This window comes from Condylura cristata, unplaced genomic scaffold (assembly GCF_000260355.1).
Source record: "Condylura cristata isolate star-nosed mole 26May11 unplaced genomic scaffold, ConCri1.0 scaffold00006, whole genome shotgun sequence".
Lineage (NCBI taxonomy): Eukaryota > Metazoa > Chordata > Mammalia > Eulipotyphla > Talpidae > Condylura > Condylura cristata.
This window is the reverse complement of record NW_004567107.1, coordinates 64,278,748-64,295,571: the sequence shown is the minus strand read 5'-3', so window position 1 is coordinate 64,295,571 and position 16,824 is coordinate 64,278,748. Positions and strand designations below refer to the sequence as shown.

Sequence of the window (16,824 nt, the reverse complement as noted above, 5' to 3'; positions counted from 1 at the left end):
AATCTCAGCCAGCAGCTAGAGCTGGGGGACCGCTCCTCCTGCCTCCCTCTTGGCCCCCCTCCCGTCAGTGCTCAGCTTCTCCTGTCGCCTTCTGTGGGGACTTGCCCCTGGAGTAGGTGGGGAATGTTGTAGCCCAGGAGGAGATAAGGCTTGAATGCTGCGCCCAGCCATGGCTTCTGGGTCTTAAGCTATGTGGGGTGGGGGCACTGAGAGGTGAGAGCAGGGCCAGGTTTGGATTTAGGGAGAAAGGAGAAAGAGTGGAAGAGAGAGTCAGAGATAGGAGGGAGACACACCACAGGGAGTGGGAGCCTGCCCTGTAGCCAGGCCAGGCCAGCCGGCCAGTCAACCAGCCCAGCCCAGGAGCTGGCCCCTGACCCAGCAGGGCCCCCTCCCTAGTGGGGGGCCCTGCTGGGCCAGCTGCCAGGGGCCAGGCCTCCCTCTCAGCCTACCTCCCACCCCCAGCCTCTGGGCCGCTTAGGCCTCTGCCCCCGCCTCCACCGCCCACGCTGTCCAGGCTGCCTAGGCCTGGTGGGATCTGGGGGCCTCCCAGCTTCAGCCCCTCCTCCCCCTCCTGGAGCTTCCCGCCAGCCCTGACTGTCTCTTGCAGGCTCCCCATAAGCCAGCGCTGTTCCTCACTGCCCACCAGGTCCTTGTCCCAGTCTCTGCTCCTGCTCTGGCTCATTTTCTCAATCTCCAAATGTGGGTGTGCATCCGTTCTCCATCCTAATTCCTGTGCAGCTCTGAGGCCACTGGAATTCCTCCGGCTTTGAATTAGGCAATACCTGTCCTGTGCCCTTGCCTCCTTCCCAGGATGGGCCCTCTAAGGCTGCTCTGGGGCCTGGGGGAGGGCAAGGCCCCGGGAACGAGTGCCTTTTCCTCACACCGTGGGATTCTGTAATGTGGGGTTGCTGGAAACTGTGGAGATGTCACTTTGGCACTCCCATGGGCCAAATGCCTCCTTCAGATGACTGTGCCTGACCTCAGCCTGATCCCCAGCTATGGAGTGGGGTAAGTCCAGGCCAGGCTGACCTTCATTGGATCTCAGTGTTTCTGAGGCACTTTATAGGGTTTCCCCCCCTTGCTCATTCATGGGCCAGCCAGTTTGAGGTCACTGACCCCTCAGCACATCCTGTCAGCCAGTACCCTGAAGCTCAGAACACACTGTCGCACATGTACACTCACACGCAGCTAGAGAACCCCCACCCTACCCTGCATATGGCAGAGATTCCCAAGTTGGGCTTGTACCACTAAAACTGTGCTCTACTGCTGGAGATAAAATGGGACTGCCCCAAACTTATACCTCCACTCCCACAGTTTCTTCTTTCAACTCACCATGGGGTAAGAATGACCACACAGGGTACATGGAACCTTGCTGGGCTTGCAAGAAAAGCCTCGCAGTCCTCAGCCAGACTCGGAGGCTAGATTGTTACCGTCCTCATCTGCAGCCTCTCCCTGTATCTTACAGTCACCACTGGTGACTCAGTCTCCATGGTGCCAGTGTACTTGGACTGGTGGTATCCTGTGTGGCTGTCCACTAATGAGCCTGCCTCTCAGCATCCCTGTGTCTCCCCCACAGTTACTCTGTTGAAACGGGGACTTACTAAGAGCTGCTGAACACTTGCCCGCCGCAACGCCCACAGTCACCATGACCCCCTTCTGGTGCTCTGAAAAGTTCCTGATAAGCTCGAGCATAGCAAGCTTCGCAAACAAACTGTATAAAACCTTGCCACTTCGGCTTTTGGGGCTTGGTCTTTCAGGAGCCTACTGGTGTGACAAATAAATCTCTCTCTTTCCACCCCTCTGAGTGCTGCCTGATTTCTCTGGGAAATTGCTGTCACAGTGTGACTGGCAGCCTTTTGCATCTTGGATTCTGAGGTTACTGTGATGGTGTCAGTGTCAACAGGTGTCATTGCTCCACTGCTGCTATCATTGCTTGTGGCTTAGTCATCATTGTCGCTGTAGTGACTATCAGCACCCCATGTGTCATTTTAATTGTGACGGTTTCATTTTTACAGATTGTTGTTGTCACTGTGTAATGGTATCTATGTCACTGTGGAACGGTGGTAGTAAGTTGGGTCCTCAAATCTGTGTCTTGCTGTGCCTCCTGTGTGTGTGCACGATGACCTTGTGGGGTCTTGTGTCAGGAGAGGTGCTGAGTTTCTTATGCTGAAAGGCAGTTTTGAGCTGCTGGGAACCAGGCTCCTCTGTTGCTAGGGGGGTGACCCTCTGTTCCCTCTTCATTCTGGTATTGGGCCAGAGGCGAGGCTGGTGCCCTAGAGAGGTCTACTAGGAGCCTAGGCCAGTTTGTATAGTCCTCTTCTGGAGCGCTATGGGATTTAGCCCCTGCTATATCATGGGCCATGGGGTGTGGACTTGGAAAATTCCTAGGAAAGTTCTCTTAGCCCTGGGGTGGGTGGCCTGAGGTAAGGGAGGACAGTGTGTGTGTGTGTGTGTGTGTGTGTGCACGCGCGCGCACAAGCACGCGTAGCCTCAAGCCTCAGTGCCTCTAGCTCAGCTCCCTTACCTGGGAAACAGGCTGTGCTCTGAGGGAATGGGGAATTGAATTGACATCTGAGGCCTTGTGGCTCTGCAAGAAGAGGCAGAGATTTGCCAGGGTGGGGGACTGGGCTCCTCGATGCTCAGGGAGAGCCCAACAACCCCCAGAAAAATCTGTCTCTCTTCCGCAAGTATTGTAGTGCTGACATCATCCTCTCCTCACACTGGGGGCGCTGGGGGTGCTTAGAGAATGCGGAAGGGTGGGCCCAGAGACCCTGCCAGGGTTTCCTTTCTCTCCTTGTCTGTCTTTCCTTTTGCTACCCTTGACTCTGCTTTCTATCTTCTAGGCTTCCCATTTTCCCCCCCTATCTCCCATCTTTCATTTCTTCTATTTCCTTCTTTCCTTGTCCCTCTGGGTCTCTACTCCTGGCTTTCCCTGTCTCTCCCTCCCACCCCATCTCTCCTTTTCCTGGGTGCCCCCCAGCCATGCAGTGTCTGTCTTGGTGCCCCATCCCCCACTCTGCAGTGCTCACTCTCAGCAGCGCTGTCTCCCATGGCTGCAGCCCCGTTGGCCCAGGGCCCGGCCCTTACAGTAACTCATCGGGCTGATGGAGGCGACTTTGATGAAGAAGCCACCCCTCCCCCTGCGGGGCTTGTGTGTGTGTGTGTGTGTGTGTGTGTGTGCGCGCGCAAGCGTGTGCATGCATGCATGCACTAGTATGCATGTACACCTGTGCCAGGCTGTCTCTTCACCCCAACTCCCTCAGTTAGAACCAGAAAGGCCACCTTGTTCTTCTCCCATCCTGCAGTGGGAGAAGGGAGGGTCTGCTCCATCTGCTCATCCACAGTCCCATGGCCTGGTTCCTGCTCCCTGTGACAGGCAGAGGGGCCAACCTTGAGGTGGAGTGTCTGTGACTTTGACAGCTGTCTCACTCTCCTAGGACTGAGAAGTAGCTGCATTTGGGGGAGTGGCTGAGGGTCAGAAGAGCCAGGCCAAGTGGTAGCCAAGGCCTCAGGTGTCACTGACATGGAATAGGTAGCCAAAGGCACATGGGCCCTGGAGAGAAGAGCCAGGGAGGGGCAGACACCTGTGGCTATCTCCCGACTCGCCTGGTGAGGGCTGCATGTAACAATGGGCAAGCAGAAACCCCCTCTCATAAAGGGGCTCCTTAACTACCGTCACCACTACAGGCTGCCCGCTGCTAGAGCCGTCTGCAGTGTATCTGGCTGTGTCTGGCAGTTTGTCTGACTGTGTGTCTGAGTGTCCCTGGCAGTGTTTTTAGTGGTGTGGATACTTCCTGACTGAGCATCTGGCTGTGTCTCTGGCTCTCTCTCTAGCTGTTTTTCTGGGTGTCTGCCTGTTTGTTTCTATCAGTTTCTCTGGTATTTCTCTGCTTGTGTGTCAGGCAGTTTCTCTGGCACAGTTTCTGACACTAATCTGGCCCTCTGGTTATGTTGCTGACGGTTTTTCTGCCCGTGGTTCTTGTTCTTCTTCTGGTGGTATGTTTTCTTGTGTCTGATAGGGCTTTTACAGTGTTCCAGGCAGATCCTGGACTGTTTTCTTGTTTGGCTTTGTCTGATTGTGCCTTACACCGTCTCTCCAGTATGTCTGTAACTGTGTGTGGAGCTGTTTCTTTGGCGGTTCTAGAAGCTTGTTTTCAGCAGCATCTCTGGCTGCTGTCTGCTCAGTGCCAGGCTGTTATCTCCGACAGTGGCTGAATGTCTAAAAGTGTCCTTCTCTGAATCTCTGCTGTCTGGTTGACAGTTATTGTCCCTCCTAAGACTGGGGTGAGAGAGTCAGATTGGAGGTCTTTTCTATAAGAAACACTTACTTCCTTGCATGAGGTTTGAGTGTGTGCTGGGCCACACAGCAGGGAGTTTCAGGGAAATGTTGGCTCCATCCTGAGAAACAGGACAAATAGGGGCATCCATCTAAATCTGGGGCCATGTCCTGACTGTGCGCTGACTACCTGCGTGTGTACCTGTAGACAGGGAGTCACATCTGTGAGGCTGGGGGTCCCAGGCTCCTGAGACATGTGCTAAGGTGAAGACAGGCTGGGGACCCTGACAAGGACTTACGTGAAAATCCCTCCTTCTTCTCTTGGTCATTGGTGGACACTAAAGCAGGAGCCACATCTGACCCGGGTCAGACCTGCCACTGCCCTGGTGCCCTTCTGCCCTGAACTTCCTAGAGCCGATGGCAACGTCCCTGGGGCAGACCTTGGTGGCTCCTAAGCATCCAGGTTCCCGACTGTCTCCCTAGGAGCACAGCAGGGGGCCTTCTAGTCAAGGCATTTCGGAGAAACACAGACCTCCAATTAAGTTAAAACATTGCCTTTCAGTTTGCAACGTTTATAGCTAATTAGCCAATCTCATCAGTAAAGTTATTATTATTATTATTGTTATTTTTTGGTGGAAAAATGGCCAGTGTTGTATAACTCACCTGTGGTTGACTTCCTCCTGCAGCCAGCAGCCGTATCGAACAACAAACCACTGTAGGTTGCCTTCTACCATCCTAGCAAACCTTTGCCTACGGATGCCAATAATATTGCTTTCTACTGCTTGAGCCCCATTAAGAAAGGCACTTGGGGTCAAGGTGGTCCTGCCCTAGGGCTGGGATTTCCCCATCTTGTCTGAGAGCAAGGGGCTCCCCAGGAGGTTCCTGCCTGGGCAGCTGCTGCTCCTGCCCACCACACCCCGACTGCCCCTTCCCCTCCTTTCTCCCAACAGATGGCCACTCCTGTCCCGTGGGCCTGCTGTGCTGTGCTTGCTGCCGCCGCCGCCGTAGTCTACGCCCAGAGACACAGTCCACAGGGTGAGTGCCGGGGAAGGGCCACATGAGAGAGAACCCTTGTGTTAAAGCTGCATGCGCCCAACCAAGAGTCATATGTTGGCACCTGCTGGCGTCATCCATCACCCACGACTACACAGTGAGTCCTGCAACACTGATACACAGGGTGATGTCTGCGTTGGTGCCTCATAGGCACAGTCCTCGAGTCACTTGCAGGGCGTCCCATGCTGATGGCACCTCGGATATGTTCCTCTCCCCACTAGGGTGGGCATAGGGTCCAGGCAAGTGGGATAGGAGTTTGGGGCTACTAGCTTCCCTGGGCATTTGTTGGAATGCAAGGGGAGGCAGTGAGAGATCCTGGGCAAGGCTGCTGGCCCCCTTCTGCCCATAGTCTAATTCTGAGGAAAATGGGGATAGAGATGGTGGACTGAAAATAAGGGGGGGAGAGGCAGGGTGACAAGTGAGAGAGTTGGCATGCAAAGGGAGGGGACAGGTCAGTCAGCCGGAATGGCTGAAGTGGGGATCCTCTACTATTGGTCCCCTTGAGGGCTGAGTCCTCCCTATAGCCCACACAGTAAAGGAGCTGCGTCCCTGCTGGGGATTAGGCACTCTTAGTTTGGCCACCAACCTGTCTGCACATTTGAGGTGGCATCTCAAAAGTACAAGATCTTACTTTAAAACCCCTTAAATAGCGGTCCAAGTGGAGGGGCACCCCCCACTCTTGGGAGGATCCTACCTCATTCACCTCAGGTGGGTAGAGGCTGCAAGACTGGGCATTTCTGAGGGCTCAGGCACAGAGCAGACCCTGGTGACTGAGCTTTGTCCCCCTCAAGCCTATGGGTTCAAGGAGGGCAGTGGGGCAGTATTTTTTCCTTGGGAAACCCACACAAAGCCAAGAGACAGCCTGACCTGCCTAGAGCTGCTCCCCAGTGGGCTGGGCTAGAAGGGGCCATGAGGCCAGCTCCAGCCTGCAGTCAGCCTTCCCTGGGCGCCCGTGTTGACCCTGCCTGCCAGTGCTCTGTGCTGTAGGCCTGGCATCTGCACCAAGTGGAAAGGCAGAGCCACGTGTGGCCTCGGCCCTGGACGAAAGGCCGAATCTCTGAGGGTGTGTGAGACTGTCCTTGTGCACCAAACCGTGTCCTTGTATGCTTGCGATCCATGTCCCTGCTTGAGTGCATTTCTCTATGGTTCTGTCCTCGTGGGATCTGACATTGTCTGTCCTTGTGGGGCAGTGCCCTTGTGGTTGAAGCTGTTTCCTGTGTACGCTAGTTTGAGAGTTTGTTTCTTTGTGTGACAGCGGTCACCCTGTGTGTGGGACCAGTCCCCACGTGTAACTGTGCCTCTGGGTGATGCACCCTGTGGTTGGGTGATGCACCCTTCCCATGCACGCCTGTGGTCTTGGATCAGGTGTGACTGTCCCCGCAGTGGGGCAGTGCCCCTGTGTAACTGTCCTCGTGGGTGGCTGTCCTGTGTTGTGGGCTCATTGTTCTCGTGGTGACTGTCCTCATCCTATGTGTGTGGTGATGTGAAGTTCCTTAGGGTGGCCCAGGGGGCTGTTCCGGCATGCGGTCCCCATGTGAGCCCGTGTGTGCAGGTGTGAGTGAGCCGTCAGCCCTGTCCCTCTGTGTTCTCCCTGTCCATGACCTCATCCTGTCTCTGTCTCTCATCCTGGCTTCTAACAACCTTTTCACAGCTGATTCCTTTGGAGCATTTGTCACCGCGTCAGGGCCAAGAACCCCATCCTCCCTCTGCTGCTTGATTTAATTTCTGAAATGGACAGCACATCAGTAGGGGCACCCATGGGGCGGGAGGAGAGCTGTCCAGAGACAAAGGATTAAATCACTGCCGTCTTTGGAGCTGTTGCATGGCTGTGTGTATCGTCATCGTTGTGTTATTGTAGCAGTTGTGATGCTGTGTGATTGTCATGTCATGTTGCCCCCTCCGCCTCTGTATTGTGGCCTGTAGTTGTCCTCTGTCATTGTGTTGTCCTTTTCTTGTTCCTGCCCTGCCCTTACATCGTTGGTTTGTCATTGTTGTCATGTTGTGTTTCCATTTTCTTTGTGAGACAGGCAAGGTGCGGTGGGGCAGTATTATCCTGTCTTCTCTCATACTGTTGTGCTGTTGTGTTTCCTCATTGTGTGGCTGTTTCTGCCCCCAGGTATTAAAGGGTCATACCGGGTCCATTGTAGTTCTGAGCTACTATTGGTCAGTGCTGATGTGTTGCCACTGGGACTATGATGGCCACGTCCCCTCCCCAGCGGTCAGTTTTCAGCCTTCTGCTCAGGCAGCTGGATGCAAAGTCTGCTGGGGGGGGCGGTGGGAGCGGGTTGCAAAGAGAGGGGCTTGGCATGTTTCCTGGAAGCTCCAGGTTTTTGGAAGGGAGGCTGGAAGGGGGCTCGATGCTAGGGCTGGTGGGTTGGGGGGGCTCCATGGTTGAGCCTTGGACACTAGGCCTCTGGTCAGGGGGAGGCCCCATTCAGTCTCTGGTCCAGACTCACAGCTGTGGCCTCCAAGGCCCCCAGCCACCACCCTTCCGCCTGTTCATCCTCTGCTCTACTGGTCCCAGGCCCCGCAGACAAGTGGTCAGGGCTGACTGGGCTTCCTGCTCCCCTCTCCTCGGACAGGGACAGAGAGGCTCAGAGAGGGGCAACACAGAGACAGGCAGCAGGGGAGAGACCAGGAGACACAGAGAGACCCCTGCACACAGGCAGACAACAGAGGCAGCAAACAGGGACAGATGTTCCAGCACTGAGAGAAGTATTGGAGGGGGTGGGGGGGTGTGCAATGGAGGGAAGGGGGCAGCCGGCTGACTTAGAGGGATCCCTACCCCCTGCAGTCCTGATGGTGTTAACAAGTCTAATTAAGAGGCCACTGGCCCAACTTAATTGGCTCGTTAACAGGAATTGCCTCTGAAAATCCCCCAACTCAGCGGGGTGGCTCTCTGGAGGGGAGATGTGAGCGAGTGTTAACGAGGGATCCCGCAGCCCCCCTTGCCTCCTCCCCCTTCGCCCCTCGCTCTTCCCCTCCCACCCTCACTCCACAGATCTGGCCAAGACCAGGGAAGCATCTGTCCTCCCAGGCTTGAGGGGCAGGATGAGAAAGGAGAATCGCACCTCCAGCTCGGTATGCCTGCCTCTCTGCTGTTGGAGCTTGGTGGCTCTGACTTTCTCTGTCCCACTCGCCTCCCCCACCCAGAGCTGCCTCTCAACAGGTGCTCCCTCCCACCCTTCCACTCCAGTCTCCTGGGCTCAGTCCATCACGCCTGGGTTGCTGAGGCCAGGGCTGGGGTTTGCTTTTGGCTCTGACAGGTCCCTCCTGGGGGCAGGAGAGGAATGGCCAGAGAGCTCACTCAGGCCCAGCATTCCCCACCCCCAGCAGTTCCTGCTTCATGGAGTTGACAGCTGCCAGGAGTTCCCTAGGGCTCCTGTGCTGGACCCTGCCCATTCTCTCTTCTGCTGCTGCCCTGGCTGGTTGGGGATGGGGAGGCTCATCAGGGGGGCCTTAGTTGGGGAGAAGTTAGAGAGGCAGGACAAAAGGAGATGAGGTGGGGAAAAGAAAGAGCTGGGGGCGGGAGATAGACAGAGCTCAGGAGTGGGGTCCCAAGCGCCAGCCTGCCTGGGTCGCAGATGTCAGTGACTTGGAGCTGGGCCTGTTGATGGCAAGAGGCTAGGGTCATGGGGGTCAGGAAAACTTTTTAAAGGGCCAGAGGTGAAATCAGTTCTCCTCTGAGAGCTAACTCTTCCCAGCACTTTATACAAACTCGCTCTCACACACACAGGAGATCACCCATTTATACATACACATGCGGATCTGGAGATTGTCATATACCTGTACACTTGCACAGCCACAGAGAATTTCACACATTCCTTTTCTTCTCCAGACACTCACACAGTCGCCGTCAGACACAGAGCCGCTCGTTTGTATTCACAGGCTCCAACCCATTCATGTGCAGTGTGTGGGGGTGTGTGCTGGGCAGGCCAGTGACCTGAAATGTTTGCTCTACACCCTCCCCATCCCCCACAGAGGCACCGCACGTGCAATACGAGCGTCTGGGCTCAGATGTGACACTGACGTGTGGAACAGCAAACTGGGATGCAGCTGTGACGTGGCAGGTGAACGGGACAAACCTGGCCCCTGACCTGCTCAATGGCTCTCAGCTTGTGCTCCGTGGCTTGGAACTGGGCCACAGCGGCCTCTACGCCTGCTTCCACCGTGACTCCTGGCACCCGCGTCACCAAGTCCTGCTACACGTGGGCTGTAAGTGTTGCCCCAAGCCCAAGCCCTTTGTCCTCCCGCCTACCTCATTTAAGGGGCTTGCACTCGAGGACCCTGTGGCGTGGGGAGGGGATCTGCAGCTCCCTAACCCTGGTTTCTGATCCTGTCCTGTCCTAGCCTGCTCTTCTGCCTTTTTTTTTTTTTTTAAGTTTTATTTATTTATGCTTACAGAACTCGGGTACAGGCCAGAGGTTCAGGGGCGGTAAGAGGACTCACCAGAGACAGTGGGGAGCAGAATAGGCAGATTGACAACATACACTGCTGAGGGGAGCAGCGGGCGGGTCAGCAGGGGTCTCCCACACCATGTGGGTCACCTCCCTGGCCGGGGATTGAACTCGTGCTGCAGAGGCTTAGGAGAGCTTCATAGTGTGATGCTTTAACCTGTTGCACCACCAGGGAGAGCCCTCTTCTGACTTCTTAGCCCAGTCTTGCCCACTGACTCCACATCCCTGGGCATCTTGCTCAGCTATCCATCCTCCAGAGGACTTTTAAGATCCTGAGCTCCTGTCTTTCCTGTGACAGGATGCACTGAAGGAGGGCTGGCAAGGGACTGCCCATCTGGGGCCTGGTCAGGAGGAATCCCAGGGTCAAGCTTCAAGCTGCAGTGACCAAACATTACTTTCACAGGGCTGGTCATAAGGACCTTCAGGAGGGAAATGGAGTTTATGGTTATGAGGTAAAGGTGTGGGTGCTGTGAGAGACCCAGAGAATGAGGAAGACTTCTGGAGTGGGAGACAGGTGGGGATACATTGAAGAAGTCATTTCTAGCAGAGAACTGAGTGTGACTATAGGCCCCAGAGGCTGGAAGGGCCTGAAAAGGTCCTAGAAGCTGCTCACTGCAGTGAGGAGAGGCAGGTTGGAGGAGGCAAAGTCACGTCTGGAAGGAGGCAGTTGCTGGAAGGCAGAGGAATTGATCAAGACCTGGCCGCAGAGTTGGGGAAGTTGAGGGGAAGAAGTTGACCTCAGGAGGTCATGATGTTGGAGGTAGGGAGGACAGGTCAGTAGAGAGCAGCCAGGAGTTGAGGCAGCCAGTGGAGCCAATGCTGCTGGAGACAAGGTACAGACAGGGTCAGTTGCAGGAGAAGATGGCAAGTTCCACCGGGATCAGTGTCTTAGTTTGTGTTTCCTGAGACTAAGATCCCAAGATGGAAATTCACATGAATTCCTGTGAAAGTAGTTTATTCCGACAGGTGACAGAAATGGCGAAAGGGAATGGGAAAGCAATAGGAAAAGAAAATTAGCTATTAATGACAGAGCTGGAACCCACTTCAGAGCTCTGGGAGCCCATGCCCCTTGAGTCTTTGTGCCTGAGGGGGAAGGGGGCTCAGATGCTTAATACAGGAGTTCCTGCTCATCCTGGCTCACCAGTCTCCTGGGTGGGGGTGGGGATGCTTGCATTCCCCAGCACTTCTGGCCCAGTGCCGAAGACTCTGCAGGCAATGCAGGCTTTGGTGGCCAAAGAAAGCTCTTAGGCAAATAACTGCAGAAGCGGACAGTGGCTATGGGTGAGGGATCTGCGGCATCACCGACGTGGGAGGCAGACCTTAGATTGGGGTACTCTGGGGACAACTGGCATTTGGTGGCCGATAGCCAATAGATCTGAGGGTCGGGCTCAGGGAGAGAAACCTGTGCTAGAGAGGGGATTTGGGGGGTCGTGAGCCACAAGGCCACTGGAGTAGGGGGGTAATCGCTGCTGTCTAAGGGGTTGGTGGAAAGAGAAATGAGCTACAAAAAGAGATGAAGAGCCAGCAGGAAAGTAGGGGTGGGGGGAACAAGTAAATGTGGTTTGGCAGAGGGGTCGAGAGAAGTATAAATGGTGAGGTCAGTGCAGCTGAGGGTCAGCTGGGTAGGTGGGCGATACTCTGAAAACAGGTCCTTCTCTGGCCTCCTCCTGACTGAGTGATGCATGCCCCACTCTCTGAAGGTGGTTTCTTTTCTCTCTGGGAACCCCTGAGGAGAGAAGATGCTTGAGGGGGCAGGCTCTTGCCCAGCATCCTCCACAAGAACTGTTACCCTCTAGCTGGACGAGAGCAGGGGTGAAAGTGCGTTTTGCTGGAGATGTTCCTTTCCTCACAGAAAAATCTTTTTTGGTGCTTAAACTGGAGAAATGGCATTCATAACCAAGTGTCTTAGTTGCAAGCCAAGGATGAAGTGACCCTTGGGAGCAACTTGAGACGCATAGGACCAGCCAACGTGAGCCCTCCCTGGCCCTCCACAGGCTCCATCAGAAAAGGGGAGCTCAGCCTAACCCCAGGCCCTTACCCTGGGGAAAAGGCCAGAAGTTGGATGTGGAAGATGGATGAATTCAGCTTGGCACCACTTGCCCATGCCCCTGTCTTCTCAGTTTGAAGATGGGATGGATAAGGCTGGGCATTGGTGACCCTGGGCTGGTGTTCTTAATGGCTTGTTCTTCTTTAAGACATCTGTGGAGGGAACTGGACCTAAAAGTAATGCCTGTACTTTGTACCCATGGCACAGATGCCCACTTGTGACCAGAGCCCAGACCTTTAGTATACAATGCTGACCACTCCCCCAGCTCCACCTGTCAGGGGAGAGCTGGCCAGGAATTGTCTGTAGCATTAGTAAGAGGTACTTACCTCTCATTGCCTTATTTCCTTCCAAAGAGCTGGTCAGAGGAACAGGGGACATTAATCATGATTGCCTCAATCACTTTATATTAGTAACAAGAGACTGAGTTTGGCAACACTCAATATCAAATTATCCTTCTTGCCAGCTCTCAGAGAACAGTACAGAGTTACCCCTGATTTGTAGATCATTCAAACCAACCATTATTTAATATTTACCCTAACATAATGTTTTCATGCCTCTATCTCCAAAAGAAACTGATCACAAAAGTATCCTGTTGAAAGTTCCCTTAACCAGGAGACCCCTGTACTATTTTTTCCGTGGGCTACCTTCTGCCCTCAGTTGGAGACTCACAGAGGGCAGTTCCAGGGAGCCCCCCACCCCCATGATAAAAGATTATGCTGGGATTCCTTTCAGGGGCACCCTTTGTTTACTAGATAGGGCTGATTCAGTGCCATTTAGACTTTCAAGTTAAAACAGATCAGAGATTAGCTGATTTTTAATGGACAATTCCTTGTCTAATTTTAAAATATTTTTATTTGATTGGTCAGCACAGGAACGCCAGACCCCCTGGGTCAGCACTCTCTTCCTCTCAGCCTTGTTTGACTGGGAAGGAAAGAGAAACTTGTGGTTGAAGATAGATGATGTCTGGGAGAAAAGATGGTGGGACGCAGCAGGGTGGCATTTGGGAGTTCATAAGTTGAGGTCCCCAGAGGGATGTCATGATGTGTCCTGGACATCGAATGACAGGCAGGAAGAGCAGCATGGGTGGGGCCTGGGCAGGGCTGGAGCTGGAAGGGTCACCCTGCCCCACCCAGCCTGATCTGGCCTGGCCAGGGGTGTGGGCAGCCAGCCCTGCCTCCCCTCTGGGCCGGCAGGCAGACCTCGTGCGTGCCGGGGGCTCCAGCCCAAGCGGGCTGGCGAGATGAGAGGAAAAACATGCGGTTTGGTGGGCTGGACATGGAAAAACAAGCCAATTAGGAGGAAAACAAACAAATCCTGGGCCAGCAGGGCCACATGCACGCATGCACACGCACACACAGCCCCGAGTGGGACCCAGGGGCACTGCCACAGACTGACATCGTCCCGTAAGCATTTCAGGAACCCCCACAAGGGGCTACTCAGGTTGCCCAAGCATCAGCAGCACTCCTGGATGCCCGCAGAGTGACGTGTTACTTGTGTGCGCTAAGTTTTGCTCACACACTCCCGCTAACATGCTGTCACACATGTTCCACTCACTCAGGCAAACACCTTTGGCGTTATCGGCACCCCCGCACCCATAGTTCAACAGATACATTCAGGCATAGGCTCCGTCTCCTGTGCGGTGTCTCAGGTGTGTGGTCTTGCTGTCACTGCTTCAGACCCAGAGGTGCGTGTACGCATGTTCTCAGTACTGTGCGGCACCACGCGCCAGGCAACCTTGAGTCAAACGGCCTCACCCTGAATCTCGCAAGCGCAGTCACCCGGCGCACAAGCCGGCACACAGTCACACCGTCACACGACTACCCCGAATCAGTCACATACAGAGCCTCTCGGACTCACACACACAGCTTCATAATTGCAGCTTTCAAAAAACAGCTTCTCCCTGCCTCGAGGCACATGCACCGTCGGCCTCCTGATCGCACACTGTCCCACAACCTCACACTTGGTCTCTCACAGCACCCCCACCTCCACCCACCCGGCCCCTCAGCTGGGCTCCAGCTGCAGCAAGTCACTCCTTTTCTTCCTTTTCTTTGTTTTTCTTTCCTCCTTTTCCCTCTGCGAAACCTGGTCCCTGTCAGGAAACCCAAGCCCTTCCCTGCTCAGGGCCCAGGGCCAGGCAGGAGTAGCCAGATGACAGACAAAGCCCTGCCTGGTCCCCTGGCCCCCCATGACCTACCCACTGAAAGAGGGGAACCAGATCGATGGGGAGGCTTGCGGGGGAGTGGTCTGAAGGAGGAGGACTGTCAGGGGAATGGAGGTTGGTTAAGAAGGAGGCTGGCAGGGGTGGGGGCCGGTGAGTCCAGGGCCATGGCCCGCTCTGCCCTCCAACGAGCCCCAGGTGGCAGGGAGCTGACTCTGCAGGCTTCAGTCCCCCCTCCCACCCCGCCTAGCACCCTTCTCCTTTGAAGCTGGGGGTAAAGGGGGGGGCAGCAGGAGGGGGGAGTGGAGGCTTCTCGGCTGGCCGACCTCAGAATGTCCTTTCCTCCTGGGGTGGCTGCCAACTCTGGCCTGGCCCACAGGCCCCCACAAGGCACTTCCTGTGTCCTTGGCCGCCCCCCACCCCACCCCCGCACCTCTGCGCCCCTGGGCAGATAGGAAGGGATATGAGAGGTACACAGGATGAACATGGAACAGACACAAGGTGGACATGAGGCCTGAAAAGCTTCCCAGGGGAGCTAGACAGCAGTGGGCAGAACGCACAACCCCTCATGGGGGTTCAGCCGGGCTCTGGCTCTCCTCTGCAGGCCTGGGGTATGGAAGAGCCTCTGCCCACAGCCTAGCCCACTCCACCTGCTCCATCCAAGCTTTCCTGTTAACCTTTCTGACCCCTTGAGTCTTCCCCTGTGCAAAGTTAAACTGGGCTTTGGGGGTTCTGCCCTGCACATGTACCAGACATGTACATAGTCACTCACGCTGTGCACATGGGGCTGAAAGACCGTGACGCCCCGTGTGTCACCAGGGCCACTCGGCAAGCATAGACATGCATTCCCCTTACGTCCCTGGCTTACTGAGCTGCCCCCCCTCCCATTTCCTGTCCACCTGTCAGGCAGGGGGCGAGGGGGGGTATGGGAGGGAGGTGTCAGTGTCCCTGGAGCCACAGACGGACATTCCTTGCCTGGGTCAGATCACAGGAGCTGCCTCCTTCCAGGAACCTGAGCCGGCTGTCCTCACGCCTTGCCCAATGCCTGAGGGTGGGACAGCTGGGCTAAGTGCTCACAGCAGCAAAATGAGTATAGTTAGACAGCAGAAAAGACTGCCAAGGGTGTGTGTGTGTGTGTGTGTGGTCATGTAGGTGGTTGACTCCATCCAGGGTGTTAGTTCCAGCCTCTGGCTGGCTGTGTACCCCAGGCAGGTTTCTATCCCTCTCTGGGCCTCCACATCCAGAATGGAGGCAGCTGATGACCGTGTAAAGGGTGTCTTGTGATAGAGAAGCTAGGGCTGGGGGCTGGGACCGGGGGAGGTACACACCAAGGGAACAGCAGCTTCCTCGCAACAGGCGCACGCACACATACAGACCTACGTGGACACGCACTCTGAGAGTCACGCACACAGATGTTCCTATCTGTGTGCCCACATTCCACATGGGGTCACTCTCATCTGTGTCACGCAGACATACATGTAACGTATACCCATGCATGCAGACATACATACACAGACCAAAGGCTTCCCTGTGTTCTTGTTCCTGTGGAATTACAGGCCTGTCCTCCTGTTTCTCAGTTTCTACTGAGTGGAAACCTACGGTGTGTCTTGTCCAGAAGAGTATATCCTCATCACCCCAGCAAGGGGATCCAGTCAAGAGTCTCATCAGCCTCTCCTCTGTCGCTGTCTTCCTCTGGGAGTGGACAGTGTGGCTGGAGATGTTGCTGGTGGGGCCAATCGCCCCAACATCACCTCCATCCTGTGATTGATGAGCTGAGGCCCACAAACCCCTGCTCCCCACAGTTCCTGCTTCTATTGAGCAGGTGGGGAGGGGGGTCTCCCTCTCCCAGCCCTTGTTTTTCTTTAATTAAACATCTGGCTCTCTGTGGCCTGGGAAGCCTCAGACCCTCGCTGACAGCCCCCCCCCCAACCTTTGGCATTGCCGATGGGTTGAAGGGGGAGAGCTGGGGTTCTGGGGCCCACCTGTCCCCACACTTGTACAGGGGACTGGGGGCTCCACAAATGCCCTGACCATGTTGTCTTTACCCTCAGTGCCGCCGCGGGAGCCCGTGCTCAGCTGCCGCTCCAACACTTACCCTAAGGGCTTCTACTGCAGCTGGCACCTGCCCACCCCCACGTACATCCCCAACATCTTCAATGTGACCGTGCTGTGAGTATATGTGCTTGGGACTCATTCCAATCCCGACCTCTGACCTCTCCCTGCCCCACACCAGGCCCTCCTTCAGACTCTAGCCCAACCTTGGGCTTGACCTTCCAGCAAACTCTGCCTTTCTTGACCCTTGTTGGTAACAGTGCCTGGGCCTCACCCTCCCCAGGCACGGCTCCAAAATTATGGTTTGTGAGAAGGACCCGGCCCTCAAGAACCGCTGCCACATCCGCTACATGCACCTGTTCTCCACCATCAAGTACAAGGTCTCCATAAGTGTCAGCAATGCCCTGGGCCACAACGCCACCGCTATCACCTTCGATGAGTTCACCATTGGTGCGTGGGGAGGGGGTTTTCTGCTGCATACTCCAGTGAGTGTGTAAATGGATGTGTGCCAAAAGTGTATGTGCACATCGGTGAGGATGTTCACATGTGCACAGGTATATGTGGCATCTGTGTATGTGTATGCATGTATGCATGGCTTGTATATCTGTGACCAGGCAAGTGAATGTCCTTTACCTGCAGGGCTTGAGAGATCACAACAGCAGCTCTTCCCATCTCTGGCTCCCAGAGTTTGCAGGAGGGGGAGGGGGGACAGGCTGGGCCAGACCCTTGTGCAGCTGCAGCCTCCACACTACACCCCCCCCCCAAACCACGCTAATGGCTT

At 55.3% G+C, this 16,824-nt stretch overlaps 1 protein-coding gene across 3 annotated transcripts in view; it reads left to right on the top strand.

Moving 5' to 3' along the window:
• CNTFR (ciliary neurotrophic factor receptor) overlaps nt 1-16,824 on the top strand; it is a 48,114-nt gene that overhangs the window by 14,955 nt on the left and 16,335 nt on the right. For all 3 annotated transcript variants that reach the window (XM_012721385.1, XM_012721386.1, XM_004677742.2), the window contains 4 exons: nt 5,227-5,311; nt 9,311-9,544; nt 16,043-16,160; nt 16,327-16,493. In XM_012721385.1, the coding sequence (XP_012576839.1) occupies nt 5,227-5,311; nt 9,311-9,544; nt 16,043-16,160; nt 16,327-16,493 (604 nt within the window). The remainder of the gene's footprint in view (nt 1-5,226; nt 5,312-9,310; nt 9,545-16,042; nt 16,161-16,326; nt 16,494-16,824) is intronic.